Genomic DNA, 20,793 nt, shown 5'->3' with positions numbered 1-20,793 from the left:
TGGTTTTTGCTTCTAAAATTTAAGAATTAGTGCTCTGAATGGTAAAATACTGCTTATGCATATAACAGGGTGGAGAGCCACAAGCAGGGGCAGGCAGACTGGCTGCCATTCCTTGTCCTTGTCCCTTCTGTCTGCTCAGCATTGCACCTTAATTCAGGCATGGTTTTATTCTATTCTTTTTCCTTGGATCAGTTCTGCTTTAATGAATGATCAGTGTATTACAGACGCATTGCAGTTTATTTTCTGGGTTTTTTGTTATCTTTGTACAGATAAAATATGCAGTAAAATTAGAGGAGAAAATGGAGAGAATGTTAGGAGGTTTCTTAAGAAGGACATCGTTTCACATACCTTGAGTGAAAGAGATTCCTTTCTCCTTTCTTGACATTAAGAACAAATTTTTTCCCATTAAATTGTATTTGGTATTTTTGCAAAACTGGTCAGGGTGGTTGTTCTACTGCTACTAGTGTTTCTTGAATACTGCAAATGTAGTCTTCTGTTCATATCTGCAGTTTGGGATGAATATGAATGCAATTGTTTGAAAGTTGTATTGATGCATATGTAGAGGACAAGTAGAAAGTGAGTATCAACTTGTTTTTATAGTGTTAACAGGGAATTTTTCATTAAGTAGGCAAGGCTTTTTTATCAAAAAATTGTAAACTATTTTTAGTTGTTTTATAAGCACCTTCTTCTCTCCACCTGAAACCTCATGAAAGAATTCAAAAAAGCATGCTAACATTAGAACTAATTTTGTTAATAGACAGAAATATGAACAGCTTGAAAATGCTGAAGATGAGCCAAGGTGGCCCTTTAAATAGTTTAGAGATGCTTAGTTTTGAGTGTCTCTTTATTTTATGTTGTAGTGCTTAATCCTTTTATTTACTTGTCATGTAAATTTGTCTAAATGTGAGGGTCTTTTTTTCCTTTTGACTCGCCAGGTGGCCCAGAACACTGGCAGGCATCACAGCATACCTGCTGTGTACACGTTATTCTGCTGGCAGTGGGATATATCCTGGCAACTCACAAGATGAGAGAAGAGCCTGGCGCAGATGCGACAGGGGAGGGTACTGGGCAGACGAGGACTACTCCAGGTGCCAGTATGCAAATGATGTGACTCGAGTTCTTTATATGTTCAATCAGGTAATTTGTGCATTTCTGTAAAACCAAATTATGAAAATCTAATTAATGAAAATAAAAGCTCAGAAGACCCTTTATCTTCTGTAAGCTGGAAATACTGCTAGTCTAGATAGGTTTAATGGACACATACCTCTGAGGACAATACTGGAACTTACAGGTTTAGGTTAAAAGCTTGGTTTAGTATCTGCTTTGAGTGCCTCTAGATTGAAAGTGCAAGGAAGATTTTATTCTTTGTACTTACCTAAAGCATAGGAGGATTGCTTGTCATGATTATTTTTGTCAGCTGGATGCCCTGTTCTGCCCATGTGCTATAAAGAAACAAGGCAGGCTTAATCTGTAATGAGAACAGCTCTTTTCATTACAGTAGTAGAGAGTACTCAAACTCTGCTCTGCCTTGGTTGCTGTAAATTGTTGATAGATTTAGTATGATTGATAAGGATTAACAAGTGAAAGTGGTAAGTATTAGCTAGGTTTCTTTATCTGGTAGCACTTACCAGGATCCAAGAGAGTATTCTAGAATTTAAATTGTAGCTATGAAACAAAATTTTTCAGCTCCAAGTTGATTTTGAGGTTTATGTAGTTAATACACACTCCTACAAGTGCTGTTCTGCAGTGATATACCCAGCCTTGTCTGTATAAGTGCCGTGTTGGAAGTTACTCCATAAAGCTTTGACCTTCTGGTTTAAGGTTGTTTTCCAACTTGTGCGCATGGATGCAACAAGTGAAACCATGGAAATATGAGATTGTTTTTGGTGGGGTGTTTTGGAGTTTGGTGGTTGTTTTTTTTTTTTGTTTTGTTTTGTTTTTTTATTATTAATAATGCTTGGTCACTGGAGTTGATGATGTTGGTAGCACCACTTACATTTAACCTGGGGCAGTGGTGCTTCTCTGAGCCCAGTGTAGGATTTCTACATGTTGTGTGGGTTTGGAGTGTTCCAGTTCATCTCACATTCTTTAAGGGAAAAATTCACACTATTTATCTGAAGCACCTCAACCTCTAACTGGGACAATTGGATCTAAACTGGTATTTTCCCCTTTGGGATGTCTTAAAGTTATAAACACAGTGAAATCTTGATGTCCAGTTGATTGGGCTAACTCCAGTTTGAGGCAAAATATTTGTACTGCCTGTTGTGTAAGATGGGCTGACTTGCTCTGTGTTCAGGTACTTAATAATGCTGACATAGCTTTTTGTTCTCCTGCTCTGGTTCCCTGAGGACCCCTGAACACTGGCCAACAAAGATGGCAGGGATGAGAAGGAAAAAAAAATGCCTGTTCTGGCCCAAGAAAAACTTAGAGGTTATCATAACTATACTTTACATTCCTAGCACTAGAGGTGCATGCCATGGATTGATCACATGAAACAGGTTTGAGGGCTCAAATGAAGTTCAAATGAAGGCTCATTCTTTCTTAATGACTGGTTAACAGGAGAGAGATGATGCTGGGGATCACTTTGTCGTTTTCTGGAACACAGAAAGGTTGAGTGTTAGTTTAAATAGAGCTTCAATGCTTTTTCTCACCTGGGAATTCACATTTTTCTGCAAGATCTTTGACAACTCAATGCCATTCCTGCCTATGTACCCTAGCCCAGCTGCTCAAGAGCTTAGATAACTTAAGCTTGTTATTACTGCTTTTGGTTAGCCAGCGTTTTTCAGGTTGTGGAAAAATGTTGCCAACTTTGTGTTAGGAATTTGAAGTTTAAGCATCAGACTGGTCTCTTCAGAAAAGCAGAAGAATAATTTTCATGTGTGAAGTAGATAATCTCCTACTGTCTACTCAAAAACCAATGTACACAGGTATTCTATGCTGAAATTTTTTTAAAGGGAGAAGGGGAATGTTTTGGATGTGGCAGTTGTTTTACTTATGAAAGTTTCCTTCTTTTTATGTGTAGTAGGCCTGGAATTTTTAGCAGTATTTTGCATAGAAGCTTCTTGTCTCTGAGACTAATGTTACATGTAATTATATTACAAGCACGTTCATAGCTTTTGAACAAAGGTAGTTGAGCTGTTTTGAACATCAGAACTTCGCCAAACATTTTAAATCAAGTAAGGTTCACATGTAAAATAAAATGAAACCTTGATAACATTCTACAGGAGCATTCATATTCCACTGTTCTTGCTTGTATATTGAACAGGTACAGTTTTAGGTGACAAGAAATTCATGATTAAAGAATAAGTTCAAAGAAATCATAAAGAGTGTCTGAATTTAAAAGTTGACTTTGTTCAATGTGTTATGACTTTGAAATTTATTTGCACTTTAAATACATAACTTTTAGCATATTCACAAAATTAACTTCCATTAGTCACATTGAAATTTATGTACAAGTGCTAAGACTGGCAAGGACAAATATATAGTTGTGCTTATGTGGCACTTTTCAAATTCAGTAGGGCAGACTAGATACCTCCACACCAAAAACCAGAGAGAGAACCTCTGTAGTTTGGATTATCATGGATAACAGCATCTGAATATAAGCTGATAACATTAACACAGCTTTCCAGTGTACTATGTAAAATTTCCCATTTTTGGTCCCTGCTGGCTTAGGCATGTGGATATTGTATGTTATTTAGTGAAGAATTTTCCAGCATGGGGTTTGTTTCAGGAGTGAAATCATGACCTTTGTCATAGTGAGATGTGTCTTGTTTTTTTGTGTGAATGCCATTCCAAATGGTTCCTATAATTACAGAATTGAGAGTGAATGCTGTGGCAGTGGTGTGTTTGAATTGGTTTTGGCTTCTCTTGCTAGAAAATGCTGTATTTAAAGAGGTTTGTGTTGTCATGCCTTGGCTTTGGTGAAAATGAAAATAAGCAGTTGACAATACTGTTTGGGGGGATTTTTCTCCTTTTTTTGGTGTAATACCTCTCTCCCTTCTAGGACAACAGCACAAAACCCAGTTGCTGGCTGCCAGTATAAACAGTAGTTATCTGGCTTTTAGGAAATGTTTTTGCTTACCGATAAGGTGGTGGTCCTTAGCTACTCAAAACACTGCGATCCCTGTGGGAATTGCTCTCCTCTTTGGATCAATACCTATTTATTAATTGGTGAAGTGTTGTCTCTGTCTTGTCCTTTTTCAAATGCTTATGTTTGTTCTCTATTTAGATGCCGCTCAACCTCACTAATGCAGTAGCAACAGCAAGACAGCTCTTGGCTTACACAGTTGAAGCAGCAAATTTTTCTGATAAAATGGATGTTATTTTTGTGGCTGAAATGATAGAGAAATTTGGAAGATTTGCTGAAAAATATAAAGAGGTAACTGGATAATTTGCCATCACTTTAAAGATAACTAAAGTGTTTGTCCTTAAATATTCTGAGCAGTGAAATCTTCCCAACACTAGATGCAGGCACTGAGTTAGTGGATTATCAGATTCTATTCCATGTTTTTGTTTGTTTAGTAGGTCCCTGAAGTTGCTGACCCATGGTCACAGACTTTGCACTCGCGCTGAGATGATCCAGCATTCACTGGACCTGTAATGTGAGTAACACCTCTGGTCAGCACTGGAGCAGGGAGATAGGTACAGTAAGTCTGTTTTTATTTAATATGGAGTGGGTCACACAGGTTTTCATTGGTACGTTCTTATTTAAAAATGCAAATAATGAAAACCTCAGAGATCCTCTCAATAATGAATAAAACAAGACTTATCTTCTCCCCTTCCACTGTGGCAGACTGTCTTTATTCAATATTGAGCCATATCTCTAAGGTTTTCAGTACTCCTCTGTCTTGCAGGATATAACATAAAGACATTAAAACAAAATCTTAGAGAGTGCTCATTGTTGGGGAGAAAAATGCAGGTAGTTGATTAGTCCCACCAGTGGGTAGAAACTCTCTGTTTCACTGCTGAACAGAGGTTATATTGATCTCACTGTACAGTGCATGTTGGGAATTTGGAGACCACAATGCCTCGAGTTTAAACTCGTGCATAAAAAAAAAGGTCAAATTTTCCCTGTTCACCCCCCAGAAAACCATAAATGCTAGTTTTACATCCTTTGCAGAGCTCCTTAGAGGATATTCATCTTAGACAATAGGTTTTTTTTCTCAGTGGATTTGTTTTGAAGCCAGCCTGTGGTTTGCTGGTATATTTAAAGAACATGAGTACAATTTCATGTAAAAATTTTAGTAGCTGTTGATAAGGCTTGATTTCTTCTCAGGTTGTTACTCTATGAACTTGTCCTTGACACTGTTATTCATATTGATTCACTTACACCATCTTCTTGTTTGTTCCCTAGTTTGTGCTAAAGGGGCTATTCTGAAATATTAGTACAATAAATAACAATTTATTAGCACTTTCATATTAGAAGAAACAAGACAAATGTTCAGAAAGTTCTTAGTGGATTGTCTTAATTTAAAATACAGCTGGAAAAACTTGTTCATACCTTGATAAGTAGGAGAAAAAAAGAATGTAATATATTTTAAAGATATGAAGCAACTTGAATTCTGCGAATTCTGCTGTTTTATTCTAAAATCACTGTTTATTGATGTGTGAAACTTGTTGCCATTTCTCAAGTAGTAATAAGTAATGATAAACACTTTTAATTAATTGAACTTTGTTGTTGAAGATTTAATAAAAGGACTACAGCCCGCAAATGCCACTTAAGGCTCTGTGTTAGTTAAGAATTTTTACTGATTGTAAATTCTGTTCCATAGAGAGCCAGTTCTCAAAATAATAAATACTTCTTTATTCCAATTCTTGCCTTTATATTTAAAGATTTCCTTATTAGTAATATTCTGAAAAAAAAAAAAAATTGGTAAGCCTGCATACTAAAGGAGATACCTTCCTCACCCTACCCTTTCTGTCTTTAAGCTGAAAATTCCAGTCCCTAAATTTAGGCACTACCAATAACATTTCGGTCAATTTAACTAAAAATTTTACTCATCTTTGCTTTTGGTCCAGTATTTGTCACTGTTCCTCAAATATGAAAATCTGATGTAGGTCAATGTGTTTTCAATGTAGGTGCTCATTATTTTTGGTAGAGTGGCCTAAATAAGTTCCCTTTATAGTCTGTGTTTGTTTTAGATACAGAAGGCAGGGTGAGAACTGTGAACTTAAAACAATAAAATGAATGGTTTAAAAGCAGCACTGGTACCTATAGGTATTTGCTGTCTCTCTCATGTAAACCTGTGACCTAAATCAGGTCATTCAAATTTGAATGCAAACAAAAAAAAATAAAATAAAAAAAAGTTTGACTTGCTAAAAGGAGGTAAAACAGAAGGGTTGTATGCTAATTTTTGCCTATTTTACTCTTTTCCTATAATCTTCTATCATACATGCAAACTGTATTATAGTTGATTTATAGTTTTAATTTCTGAGTTGTTTGTAAATGGTCTTCTTAAGTAATTAGTACAGTAGAAGGTGGAGTATTATACCCTTTTGTTTTGATAAAATATTTATCATGGGTTTTTTCCTAAGTACTATATTAACAGACAATTCTATTGGCATGACATTTTTCTTCAAAGTGTTTCAATATCTCAACATGATGAGGTGATTGAAATAGGTGCAACCATTTTCTTTGTGCTTTTTGGGCTACCAACTCACATCTGATAATGACCCTATCTGCTGAATGCTTTCATACCTATAAAAGAGTCTTACTTCTCTTCCATGTTAGCTTGGCGACGTCATGGTGGACATAGCAAGCAATATTATGTTGGCTGATGAGCGTGTTCTGTGGATGGCACAAAGGGAAGCCAAGGCTTGCACCAGAATTGTGCAGTGTCTACAGAAAATTGCTATGTACCGGCTTGCAAATGGAGCTCAAGTTTATTCTACTGTAAGCATGAATTTATTTCTTTATTTAAAAGAGGTTTTGCTTGCTCTTGAATTTGAATAGCTTTATATTTTTCTTAATAAATGCTGGCATTATCTGAAATGTCTACTATTTCTGAAGGGAGTAGAGCAATACTCTGAAAATATTTATACCTGCCAGATAAACCAAGATGGTTTTCTGGATGTGTTTTTCTGTGAAGACAGAGAATCCCTTTCAGATTATTTATTATCCTGTCTGTGGTGTGTAAAATCATTTCATGTCTGATTTTTGTTGTCACAGTATTCTCCAAATATTGCTCTTGAGGCCTATGTAATAAAGGCTGCTGGTTTCACTGGAATGACTTGCACAGTATTTCAGAAAGTGGCTACATCAGACCGTACAGGACTCAGTGATTATGGGAGAAGAGACCCAGATGGAAATCTAGATAAACAACTAAGCTTTAAGTGCAATGTTTCAAATACACTGTCAAGTCTGGCTTTAAAGGTGGGATGCTCTTTGTTTCCCTGCTGACTTTTTAATGATGTATATGAATAATTTGGCAAGCAAGTTAATTGTTACTAATTTCTAAGGTTAAATTAGCATTTTTGTGTAATCCAAAATGACTGAGAAGAATTAAAGGGATAAAGGATAATAAAGCTTGATTATAAAATATTTGTTTTAATGGACACATATTTTAATAAGTAGGTGTGGTTTTCTTCATTGTAACTTTATAAGTTGAAAGATCCTTTCAGACTTTTTCATAATTATGGAGATCGATATGCTTCCTAGTTTGTAATAGTATATCTTAATTTTTCTATTTTCACCTTAATTACGTATTGAATCAAACATTAGCAGTCTCCTTAAAAATGTGAAATACTCTACTCGGAGTAATACTGTAATTATGCATAAAATGGAAGATGAACATGAGAAGTTAGTTTTATGTGTGCATATGCATAGACACACACACCCCTATATGTATTACATCTATATATGGGTGTCTATAAAATGGAAACGCTTCCTCATATTCCATATAAGGTTTTTTTTCAGTTATATTTTCCAAGTTACCAGTTTGTTTTTAGCACTTAATTTGCTTGAATGTCACTGCAGGATGTATATTACAGTTTATGCTTGTGTAATTCTATGAAATTATATGCATGCTTCTCACTCAAGTATCATTTATATACAAGTAAAACCACCCTGTTTGTACACAGTATTTTGTTTTGAATTGTACTAGTGCGCAGTTGCAGTATTTCTCTCTGCTTGTGTTGGTTACTACTTCTAGTAGTACTTCTAGTAGTCTAGTCTGGAAAAACACTTGTAATACTTTACTGATACCAACTTTAACTTTACTATCTGTAACAAGTAAGGTAACTGCAGAATCTTTTTTTTCTTTTAAAGAGTGTTTTAACACTAATAATCTGACTGCAGAATCTTTTTTTTTCTTTTAAAAAGTGTTTTAATACTAATAACCTGATTAAGGTATTTTATCCTGGATTACTTGGAAACACTGTCAAATAGGTTGGTCACGATATGTAGTCTGCTAAATGCATTCATTTCTGACTGTGTACATACAGAGGAGTTGCTAATTTAAGCTCGGTAAAAAGCATAATTTTCTCTTTGGAGCTCTAAAAATCTGTTTGTTTCTAGAACACAATTGTAGAGGCCTCTATCCAGTTGCCAGCTTCCCTTTTCACCCAAAAACAAAAAAGAGAAATCAGACCAGCAGATGAATCTGTCTACAAGCTTCAGCTTATTGCATTTCGCAATGGAAAGCTTTTCCCAGCAACAGGAAATTCAACAAATCTGGCTGACGATGGGAAACGTCGTACAGTTGTAACTCCAGTTATTCTTACCAAGATAGGTTTGTTTTTATTATTACTTTTTTATGAACTTTATTAAACAGTTTTGACTCCCTTATATTGATTAGTTTTAGCATCTGATGTGTTACATGATGAGAAATTTACGTGCAAATACATTTTCTTTGTAACAGATGGATTAAGCATAGCCAGTCACCACGTTCCTATCAATGTGACGCTGCGGCGCATTGCGCACGGAGCAGATGCTGTTGCAGCTCAGTGGGACTTCGATCTCCTGAACGGACAAGGGGGATGGAAATCTGATGGCTGTCGCATCCTTCTGTCTGATGAAAATATTACCACCATTCAGTGCTACTCCCTCAGCAACTATGCTGTTTTAATGGTATGCCACTTAGGAATTTAGTTCTTTTCTGCAACTTAAAATCTTTTAAGATACGATTCTGTTTCGCTTTTTTCTTGTGTTAAGGAAAGCAAGCATTCCCCCACTTCATTTCACATAAAACTATACATAATAAATACATCTTTAGTTTTTGCCCTTGTTGATGTAAACATTGAGGTTAGATGATGTTGAAGTGGAAATCTATCAAAGTGTAATTAATTGAGTAATATATAATTAATAAATAACTGGATATATTAGGAAAAATATTTTCATATGCACAGTGCTATACTATAGGAAGACATTTTAATGAGTTAGTTAATCAAATTAGTTTTTATGAACTTTAGTCTATGAATGACAGGTTATCTTCAACTGTTACTGGTCTTTATTTTAAACTATCTTCTCTGTGTTAGATTAGATTTGTTGGCTTTGTCCGTTGACCAGGAGTGTTTTCCCAAGTTTGTTTTTTTTTTGTGAGCCATAACTAAAGACAGCTATTTCACTCCAAATTAACTGTTAATTCACTACTATGTAGGTCTGTTACCAGAAGACATCAGAGGAAATGGAAAAAAGATCAAACCACTTAGTAACAATGAAAAATATTTTTTAAATACTGCTGGAAAATAGTATCCAAAATCTAGCCTAAGCATATTGGTATCAATAAAATGGTTAACCAGTTCTGAAACATGGTGATAGAAGAGACACTTTCTTTTAATGCTCCTCACTTGGGAAGCTGAATTTCTTCTTTGTCTGTTCTCAGAACTTTTAATTTCAGAATCTGGCCTGGGAAACTTCCCTTTTTATAGATGGTGACTGCTACCCTGCTCGTCAGTAATCCTTACAGAAGCTAAATTATAAAATGTGATACATAAATAGGGTGGACTGGTAGTAAGCTGAGCGAAATATTATGAAGCTTAGGAAATACCGTTAAATGTAAATTTGGTATGCGTTTTGTGGCAGTTAATGTGTTTCATGTGGAATTAAATATATATTTTTATGTAATCATACATGGAAGAAAGAGGACTCCTTTATGATGATTAGTGGATTGGAAGTTGATATTTTTCGTTAGCAACTCAAATTTTCAAAAATCTTCCTCTGAAGAGAATTAAATGGTAATTACCAAGCTAAACTTATCTAAATTTGATTTACATGCCAAGCTTTTTAAAAAAGCCCAAAGAGAGCAACTTTTCACTTTACCTTTGAGGGTACTGTTTTAAATTACTTTAAACTTCTGCATTCAAGTCAACTTTTACAAGTAGTGTTCCTTTCTTTGATATTTTTTAAATATATAATCCTTTCCTAAAATTTAGCAGCATTTTTAAAGCAGAATTAAAATTGATTTATATGTATAATATGCATATAAAGAGAGATTATGCTTTAAATTGGTCACCTGGAGGAAGAAAAATGAAAAGCATGCTCAATCTGCTTCTATAAAGACTCTTTCTGAATTAACATATGGTAAGATTGTATGAATACCCTCTCGTGTATTATAGAGGGAACTGTTGACAATCAGAAATCAAGTTAGAGAAAGGGGCAGCATTCTTCCTTTTCCGTCAGTAGCTCTTGTTGTATACTTGCTCAGAACTGGTATTCCTTAAATATTTAGCCACTTTCCAAAATGTTAGACTGTAGAGACTAGAGAGGAGGAGGTATGTGGAGGGACCAGAGTAACACTCATTTGACAGATGTTCTTTGCACATGGATAATGCATTGCAGAAACTCTGGATGTCTACACGCTGCTAAAAAAGATTTTCATAATGCCTATCCATATAATAACCAAAAAAGCCTCAATAGCCTATTTCATTTCTAGACTCCCATCATGTTCTGAAAGTCTGGGTTCTGCTCTCGGGCTCACAGGAAGTTCTTATGGGTTCAGTTTTAGAAGTTTGCCCTTTAATCCAGCAGTAGTCATTAACATCAAATATGTGAAAGAGCAGAGGCAGGAGAGACCTGAACATGGTGGCTCATCATCCTGGCTGGATGGTGAACAGCTTAACCAGAGCTATTTCACTTTATTTTAATCTACTTTACTTGAGTATGTGTATGTGTAGAAAAGAGGAATTTGTATTGTACTGACCCTCTTCATACATTTCAGAACACAATGTGAAGTGTCCTCTGATAAGGAAACACATCACTGAGTGCCTGGTTTTCTATCTAGTGATTTAGGAAGATGCGGTTGTAAAACTTGGTAATTTTTTGGATATTATCTTCCCCACTGTTTAATAATAGAAGAAAAAAGCAGAAGGCTCAGCTAAAAACTCATTATTACAGACTAAACAGGAGAAAAACCCAGCAATAGTGGTTGAGAAGAAACAAGAGTTCTGCTAATCAACTATAAGCTCCCCAGTATTCTTAATGCCATCTCTACAGTTACTCTACTGTAATTCTTTTTTAGCTCAGAAATAACATGATTAGCTCCCCTTACTCTTTTTACTAGGTCTGATGAAAAATGTCAGTGCAATGGATAAAGAATTCCATTGATTTATTTCACTGGTTACTGGGTCAAGGCCTCAGCTATCTAGACGAGGCATTTACTGAGTTTCCTCAGATGCTTTAGAAGATTATTGTAAATCTTGTGATTTTGTAGCTCTCATTGTTGAAATTCACATTTATACATACATGAGATCTTGTTACCTGACACCAGTCTGGAAGCAGCAAGCAGAATTGCCCTATGGTTTCTGTTGCCTGGTACTCAAGGGCCAGGTGTGACAAAACATTTGCTCCTGGCTAGTAACAGCAGTGAGTTCTTGGGGATCCCCAGCTGCATAACAACCAGGCCATGGGTAGTGTTGAAATTGGATGACATTGGCTGCCTGAGGCATTAATTCTTATGATCCTTTTCCAGGTGCCAAAGAAAACCAAATAGATAAGAATCAAACTGACAACCTGATTAAATTAGTTTGAAATGAGGTTGTTGAGTTAGTTAGGAATAACGAATTTATATTCTGATGAAAGAACAATTGAAGGTATGGTGAAGAGACTGTTGACTCTAATTTAATTGTAAGCCTCAATTCAAAAACTCTTTTTTCCTGTCCATGAAATCAGATTACCAATCTTAAGCTTAGAAATATCACTGCTTTTTCTCAAAACAGACTAAAACTTCCTCCTAATCTTTTACTGTTCTATCTTAATGCTAAGTTTTTTCTTTTCCTCACGACACTTTGAACTTCACCAACTCCAGAAGTTTTAGAGTAACACACTCAGAATTATAGGGGAGAGATTTTTCTGTATCCTGTTTATTAAAAAAAAAAAAATACTATGATTAGTGAAAAAAATCTATTAAAAGTAAAGTAAATTTACTGTATTTTGTGCTGGGGACTGCAGTTTCTTTTGAGTTGTCATGTCATGCTTGTGTCCGCTCCGCACTCCTGGAATGCTAGTAAACTGTAACTGCTTCCAAACATTACTTCTTTGGATTAAATGAAAATGCCATTCTGGGTGGATTCAGAAAATTTAATTCATGCTATAGAGCTGTTGAATTCTCTTAGAGTTATCAACTATTCTGGTCAAACAATAATCATAGAGTAACAGTCTTGTAGGAATATGTGGTGCCATTTGGTCCAGTTAACCTGCTCAAAGTTTGACTGCCTTTAAAGTCAAATCTTACTGCTGCAGGTCATATTCAGTCAAACTTTGAGTATCTCCAGGGACACAGTCTCCCTGGGCAGTATGTGACCACTTCAGAATTTTTCTCCTCTCTGTATCTAACCAAAATTTTCTATGTTGCTGATACTGTCAGTTTCCTTTCATTAGTGGATGGTTCAGCTCCAAGAAGAGTTTGAAAGAGTTTGACTTGGTCTTCTTTTTACCATCCCAGTAGGCAGCCGAATAGAATGAGATTTCTCCCCTGAAATCTCCTTTTGTTCTTTAAGATAAAAGACATCTTTGGCGTCAGACACTGTATGCTTCAGCCTGCTGATCATCCTGGTGATCTGTTAGACTTGCTCCATCCAGTATGTCAGTGTCTGTCTTGTGCTGGGGAGCCTCAAATTGCAAGTTCTGTGGAGTGATCTCAGTGCTCAGCGGAAGGGAAGATCAGCTCACCCACTTGCTGTGTCAATGTTCACACAGCAAAGTGTGGCCTTGGGCTGCAGATGACATTGCTGACTTGTGGTCAGCTTTTGTCTACCACTAACTCAGGTTGTTTTCTAATCAGTCCTATGCCCAGCCTCTGTTTTTATGTGCATGGGGTTATTCCATTCCAGATGAAGATCCTTTAACATTTTCCTGTCTATGATGTTCTTTGGGCTGATAAAGAAGATAATTACAACGAAAACACACAGTTACTCCACATCTGAACATAGAAATATTTTGAGATTAAGAAAATAGTGTGTTTCTATAAGCTGCTGACCTCTCTATCTTCAAAAATACATGAAGTTGAGCTGTTCTGTAATTGTGACTGCATTTATAAAGGTCAGCCAGAATAGCAGATAATTGCAGAAAAAAACCCAGAAATAACAAATAAATGATTGGAGAATTGTTTTGGGACCAGTGGGAAAGGAAGGAAGACGTTTCATCTAGAAGGTGTCTGTTATTTCTTGTGTTCATGTTGTCATTGCCTGACCCTCAAAAAATAGATACAGTGGACTAATGTTACTATTTTTATTGTCAGGATTTGACTGGAGCCGAATTATATACGCAGCCAGCTGACCTTCTGCATCCAGTAATTTATGCCACTGCCATGGTTTTGCTGATGTGCTTGTTGATGATCATGGTCAGTTACATATACCATCACAGGTAGGAAACAATATTACCAGACTAAGAAAATTTGTTTGATCCACTTAGGACTACCTTTTCTATTTTATGAGAGCATGATATAGTAATTTCCTTTCAGTGTTTTTCCCCCATAAAATTTGTTGATGCAAACTAGAAATTATGCAAGTAGCTATTTCATCTTTGAGTATGATAATTTAGCTGTCATAACAGTGTCTCGCTTTTAATTCTTCATTTTGCTTCATGATGAAAGAGGCCATTCAATAATAATGGTAGAATTTAACAGACTGTTCAGCTTTTTACGTTTCTGTTGATGCGAAAGCTTGAATCCTAAAATTTTTAAATCAGGCCCCAAATAGAGCTGGTAATAGGTGGGTTCTTTTAATTTCTTGTGATAAAGTCCAGAGATCGTATCTGATTACAAACAAACAATCATTTTGTGGTAGTCAAACAATCATTAACAGGAATTATATGTTGTTTATCACAAGAATATCTTGCTGGTTTCTGAAAACAGTAATGTAGCTGTGTTTTATATTGTTTAATTTGTTTCTTTTAACAGTGTGATCAGGATCAGTGTTAAAAGCTGGCATATGTTAGTTAACTTGAGCTTTCATATTTTCCTGACATGTATAGTGTTTATTGGAGGCATAACTCAGACCAGGAATGCCAGTATTTGCCAAGCGGTAAGTAAAACTTAGTTACTGGTTTTGTACTCCTATATATGAATATGCCCCTCTTGCCACCTACAGAACCCTAATACTGTATAGGCATTCATCAAAATATGAAATCTAGACAAAAAATTAATGTTTTGCTTTTAAGTCATCTAGTTCAACACCACTGCAGTAAAGATGGACTTCTTCAACTAGATGAGATTTCTCAGAGCCCCATCCAGCCTGGCCTGCAATATTTCCAGAGATGTGGCATCTAATACCTCTCTGGGCAACCTGTGCCTGTGTTTTGCCAGCCTCATTGTAAAAAGATAACTTTCTTACATCTAATACAAATCAACAGTCTTTCATTTTACAGTCATTCTTCCTATCACTACATGCCTTTGTTAAATGTGCAGCAGATATTTTTTTTCCAAAGTGCTACCACAAAAACTAAGTTACTAAGTTTTATTGGTTATTTCTGGTTTTGAGACTGACTTACTATGAAATTATCTTATAGGCCTGTATGTGGCCTTTACGGGCCATGTGAGATCTTATTTTCACAGGTATTAAAATACCTATTTCTATTTGCTCAGTTTAACTGAAGGGGAGGGGAGAGAAGTGTTTCAAGCCCCCATGCTTTATTGAGATGCCTTTTTAATGAATTGCCCTTCTAAAACTTGGCCATCTCAATTCAGTTGCGGTGTTTCAGTATAACAACAGTTGCTGCTTTCAAAAAATGCCACTGAAATTTAAAGGGTTTTTTTCTTAATCCAATGATTAAAAAAAAAAATCATGTCCTTCACCATAATATTCCATAATGCTTTTTGTTTGAATTTACTGGAGTTACTAGGTTGAAAGTTCAAAGTCTTGCAATAAAATAGATCCCTGATCTTTCTCCTATGTGTGTGCAAACATACACACACCTTTTTTCTTACCTTCCTAGAGACAGAAATCCTCCAGAAGAAACCTTGTGATACAGATAGGCTGTTTGAGAATTGTGTGTTTTTACTGGTGACTGAAAATGGCAAAATACCCATAGTTAGCTTAACTGGAACTAAAGTGTAGCCTCTTCTTTGTGCATGTGCCGTCATGGCAGTGTTGGCTTGTGAATAAGGCAGTAGAGGATAAGGGGATTCCACTGTGAAGCAGACTGCATTAATGTTTGGGCAGGTTAAACATCTAATGCACTTTCTTTATCTTTGCATTATGTTAAAATTGCTGATGAGTGTTTGCTGTCTATGTTTTGCCATCTGCTCCATACTAATCACAATATCACAAGTTTGCTGTTCCCTTACTTGTTTCAACTGAAAAATGTCTGTAACACAGGACATGTTAAATTAAGTCTTTTGTAAAATACAATTTCCTAAAGTGTATGATTGAAATGTACACTTCTAAAAGTGTTTGTCTCCTTCTATTAAGTTTTAAGGGTTTGCATTACATTTTTTTTTGTTTGTTTGTTTTAAACTATAATGACTTGAGGCTTAGAGTGGTCATATAAAATAAGAGGGTTTTTTACTCTTTAATTGAGCTTTTGAAAATTTCAGTTTTTGGTGAGTTGCATGTTTAATGATTACTGTATCAACCTAGTAGAATGGAAATATTTGGGGATTAATTATCTTTTTGTTGTCTATTTTTGTTTTAAGGTTGGGATAATTCTCCATTATTCTACTCTTGCAACAGTACTGTGGATGGGAGTGACATCTCGTAATATTTACAAGCAGGTAACCAAAAAAGCAAAAAGGTGTCAAGATCCTGATGAGCCACCTCCTCCACCCAGGCCAATGCTGAGGTGAGTTGTTTCTGTGGCTCCTTATTTCCCAGATAGCTATATTTATATTCTGACCAGAAAATGTAAAAAGTCACTCCCCTTGTGTTCTCTCCAGGTCTGTAAAGTTCCTTTAGGTTTTGTTGTTCCTCAGTGTTATGTTACGGAGGATGAGCTGAAAGACTATTGGTCTTAGTGTATTGCAGATGCAGTGTTGGGTTGCTGATTGGTAAATTAAAAAATCAGTAGTGTTTCAGCATCACCACTGAAGGTTTAATTGGGACTTTAGATAGCAACACAACCCGTTCAATTGTCAGAAGAATGAATGTGTAGAACTGTTAACATAATTTGACACTGCAATTTAAGTAAATAAAGTAAAATATGCTTTCCAAAGATTGTTTACAAATTATTTGAAAAACAGGAGTGTCACTCATTATCAAATGAAAATAGTGTTCTTAGTGTGGTGTTCCTCCTAGAATTTTCATTTCTGAAATCCCAGAAATGAGACAAACTAATTCTCTGTTAAATTCACATGTGTGCAATGTTCTTACTAGAAGATACTGACGTACCTTGTTCATGTTGCCTCCTCAGCTTCTGAATATTAATTAAAAACTGCTACAGTGAAATTCTCCACAAGGTGGCAGAAGTTGATTAACTTTGATTAGTTACAGGCAAATATTTAAAGAAGTTGATTTTGAAAGTACAGAGATTGCAGAAAAACAGATGTGCTTTTCTGATTATTTTCAAGTAACATTTTCAGTAACCACATACAAGCATTTTTTATCCCTTATTATTTATTATGAAGTTTCTGCTTTGGAAAACGTGGTGGTAAGATTGCCAGCCTCACAGGCTCAGCTCTGCACAGACATGAACATGCTGTTTCAAGTCTGAGCATCTCATCTTTAACACTGCCAGTAGCTCTGGAGGCAAGTGTCCAAGAGAAGAATGGAGCAATCGGGTTTTATATATTGCAGACTTTCTCAGTGTCCAGCTTCCTGCGGATCAGGAAATTCCTCAGTCAGATGTGTGATGTTTTTGTATGGAACGACCACAGAAGGATTATTTTTTCAGTTGTCTTTTAAACTTAGGTTCAAAATAAAACTACCCATAATGTGGTACTTGTAAGATTTCTTTTGTCTGGCCAGGTCCTGATTGCTACATCAAGATACAGAATAAATCGATGTCAGAATCTGATCTTTGTAGTATTCATCAAGTAAATAATAAATTCAGTGTATCTTGATTTCCAAGAAAATCATAATTTGTTTTAGACTGTTGTTTTGTGTCTCCAGCGAGACAAGAGTAATTTCTGGTGAATTATCAGAAATGCAGTGGAAAAGTCCAGGACCAGCGTAATATGTGTCTCCTGTTGATGAAAAATAAACACTCACTCACATGTTGCAGGAAGGGTTTTTGCTTTTGTGTTCTGATCTGAATTTGGACTGGGTTAGTATAAGCTGCAGGACTATGTGCTGTTAATTTCACTGCTGATCAGTAATAATTGATCTGCCACTAATGAATACAATGTGAATTCATAGAAATCAGAATGAAAAGTGAGATACTCCAACAACATAAGCCATTTTTCTTCTTGAAAGTCTACAGTTTTCCTCAATACCACCACAAAGAAGCAGGAAATATATACTATAAAATTACATAATCCATTAAAAATAAAAAAATGGCACAAGCAACCTGCTGAACCCCTGCACCCAAAAAAATTTCAGCTAACAGTGTATATAATATTAGGCAAGTTCATCTCTGGAACACAGGATATACCACTTAGTATTTTTATTCTGTTTCCTTACGCTTTTCCAGACTGCGTACTTTTGCTTCTTCCTTCTAACACTGTATACTTTTGTTCATTGTCTGTGAGTGGGAAGTGGGAGTGAGCAGCTTTGAGAGAGAGGCAGCTTACAGCAGGAGGAGAAAAACTGTAGTGAGGAAGACTAAGAAAACAATTGATACTGCCAAAGCCCAAACCTGATTCACCCTATATTGTTTCATAAAGAGCTTGTATGCTTCCCAAATCCTGGAAAGCTCTAATTTCCCACATGGTGACTTAAAAAAATCCATTGCACTTGAGCAGCTGCTCATAAATTTGTTTTATTTTTTAGGTTCTACCTTATTGGTGGAGGGATCCCTATCATAGTTTGTGGAATAACAGCTGCAGCAAACATCCGAAATTATGGCAGTAGACCTAATGCACCTTAGTAAGTACCCTATAAGTGAGAGCTTTGTCCTAAGATTTCTTAGGCTTGCTTTTCTCTGAATACTTGCTGCAATTAATTCTGATTCTTCCTGAAAACATAGCATAAGACAAGATCATGTCAATAAACTGAAAATGTAGAAGTGACTTGTGTGAGATATTAATTTATTCTTTGGTTTGTTTCTTTTGCAGTTGCTGGATGGCTTGGGAGCCTAGCTTAGGAGCATTTTATGGACCTGCTAGTTTTATAATTTTCATAAACTGCATGTATTTTCTCAGCATATTCATACAACTAAAGCGTCACCCTGAACGCAAATATGAGCTGAAGGAACCTGTTGAGGAGCAGCAGCGTCTGGCCACCAATGAACACGGGGAACTGGCCCATCAGGATTCATTGTCAGTGTCCCTGGTGTCCACGTCTGCTTTGGAGAACGAGCACAGTTTTCCAGCACAGCTTCTGGGAGTGGGCCTTACTTTGGTTTTGTATGTTACACTGTGGATCTTTGGAGCTCTGTCCATCTCCCTGTATTATCCTATGGACCTTATCTTCAGCTGTTTTTTTGGGGCAACCTGTTTAAGCCTCAGTGCCTTTCTTATGGTGCACCATTGCATTAACAGGGAAGATGTCAGGCATGCTTGGATAACAACTTGCTGCCCAGGAAGGAGTACATATTCAGTGCAAGTAAATGTGCCGCCCTCCAGTTCCAGTGGAACCAATGGAGAGGCCCCAAAATGCACCAACAGTAGCGCGGAATCCTCATGCACGAATAAAAGTGCCTCAAGTCTAAAAAATTTGTCTCAAGGTTGTAAATTAACTAACTTGCAAGCTGCAGCAGCTCAGTGCCACCCTACTTCTCTGCCACTGAACACAGGTCCTCAACTTGATAACAGTCTGACTGAACATTCAGTAGATAATGATATCAAAATGCACGTAGCTCCATTAGAGGTACAGTTTCGGACAAACGGACACCCGAGCCGGCACCATAAGAACAGGAGCAAGGGCCATCGTGCCAGCAGGCTGGCAGTGCTGAGGGAATACGCTTACGACGTTCCCACGAGTGTGGAAGGAAGTGTGCAAAATGGCTTACCCAAAACTCGCCCCAGCAACAGCGAAGGGCACTCCAGGAGCCGAAGAGCCTACCTGGCATACAGGGAACGTCAGTATAACCAGTCCCAACAAGAAAGCAGTGATGCTTGCAGTACACTTCCAAAAAGTAGCAGAAATACAGAGAAAACAATAGCTACCAGCAACAAAAAAGATATTCTAAAGAAACCAATAACGGCCGAACTTGAAAACCAGCAGAAATCTTATGGCTTAAATTTAGCCATCCAGAATGGACCACTTAAAAGCAGTGGACAGGATGGACCTTTGCTCACTGCAGACAGTACTGGTAACATTAGAACTGGGTTATGGAAACATGAAACTACTGTGTAGCATTATAATTCTTTGTGGGATGAATCCATATAAACTGTGATTACACATTCCTTAAAGCTATTAACACTTTTAAAGACTGTTTACAAACTGTAGGTACTTAATGCAGGGAGGGAACAAAGATAATACACCAAGCAAAAATTTTTATGCATTATTACCTTTGTTGTTGTTATAAAGATGAACTCTTGCTTGGTATTTTGTGAAAATTTTTTGAAGTGTCAGTCTTGAGAGATGCAGAACACAACTTTGTACATTTTTTTTACCTGTAACCCTGCAGATGTGTCCATAACACATTTCAAATTTGTATTTAAATGTATAATAAATAGTATTTACCCCAGCAGCCCAAAGTTGCACTTTTTTATTGGGTTTTTAAAATACCACTGAATGTTGTATTGATTTTACTGTTTCATTATCTGAAACTTATGAGCTTCCATTACCAAGAAAATACTGAAGTTACAGTTTTATACACTTAGATTGTTGACACCACAGTGTAAACAAGATAATATTTTGTATCATTCTGCTGTGACCAATTTGAAGTTGTAGTTGCAGAGTGCTTGAGGTTGTAGCTGTTTCCAGCACTTATACCCATTTTGCTAAAGCTATTAAATAGCAAAAAATACTTCTGTATTAATACCACAACTGAGCCTTTAAGCAGCAAATGGAATTGGATTGTACATGCTTGGTTAGTTGGTTTCCCACTTCAGACTTTCCACTTTTGGGTGTTTTAGTTAAGTGTACCTGAGTTACAGTACAGAGTTAACATTGTCCCTACACAAATACTGTGTTAAGTAATTTATTAACTCATTCAGATATGTTTAATTACTGCTTGCCAGATTTACTGCAGCCTCTAATAGTCTGATAGTGTGAACTAATCTTCAATGCATTGTACAAACCTCTGCAGTAGGGCAGTGTTGATAGAGTTTGAGTTCTATTTTTACTTCTTGTGGGTAGTTACCATTTAAGAATTCTTTC

General features: G+C 36.3%; 1 protein-coding gene across 1 annotated transcript in view; it reads left to right on the top strand.

Annotated features, from left to right (window-relative positions):
- ADGRA3 (adhesion G protein-coupled receptor A3) overlaps nt 1–20,161 on the top strand; it is a 55,373-nt gene extending 35,212 nt beyond the window's left edge. Inside the window, exons 9-19 of the mRNA XM_030270849.4 lie at nt 936–1,137; nt 4,229–4,378; nt 6,731–6,892; nt 7,169–7,372; nt 8,516–8,729; nt 8,859–9,067; nt 13,674–13,798; nt 14,334–14,457; nt 16,068–16,213; nt 18,298–18,393; nt 18,582–20,161. Of these exons, the coding sequence (XP_030126709.4) occupies nt 936–1,137; nt 4,229–4,378; nt 6,731–6,892; nt 7,169–7,372; nt 8,516–8,729; nt 8,859–9,067; nt 13,674–13,798; nt 14,334–14,457; nt 16,068–16,213; nt 18,298–18,393; nt 18,582–19,824 (2,875 nt within the window). The 3' untranslated portion in view covers nt 19,825–20,161. The remainder of the gene's footprint in view (nt 1–935; nt 1,138–4,228; nt 4,379–6,730; nt 6,893–7,168; nt 7,373–8,515; nt 8,730–8,858; nt 9,068–13,673; nt 13,799–14,333; nt 14,458–16,067; nt 16,214–18,297; nt 18,394–18,581) is intronic.
- The last annotated feature ends 632 nt before the right edge of the window (nt 20,162–20,793 follow it).

The sequence above is a fragment of the Taeniopygia guttata genome, chromosome 4 (genome assembly GCF_048771995.1).
Source record: "Taeniopygia guttata chromosome 4, bTaeGut7.mat, whole genome shotgun sequence".
In the NCBI taxonomy this organism is placed as follows: domain Eukaryota; kingdom Metazoa; phylum Chordata; class Aves; order Passeriformes; family Estrildidae; genus Taeniopygia; species Taeniopygia guttata.
This window is presented reverse-complemented; position numbering and strand designations above follow the sequence as displayed.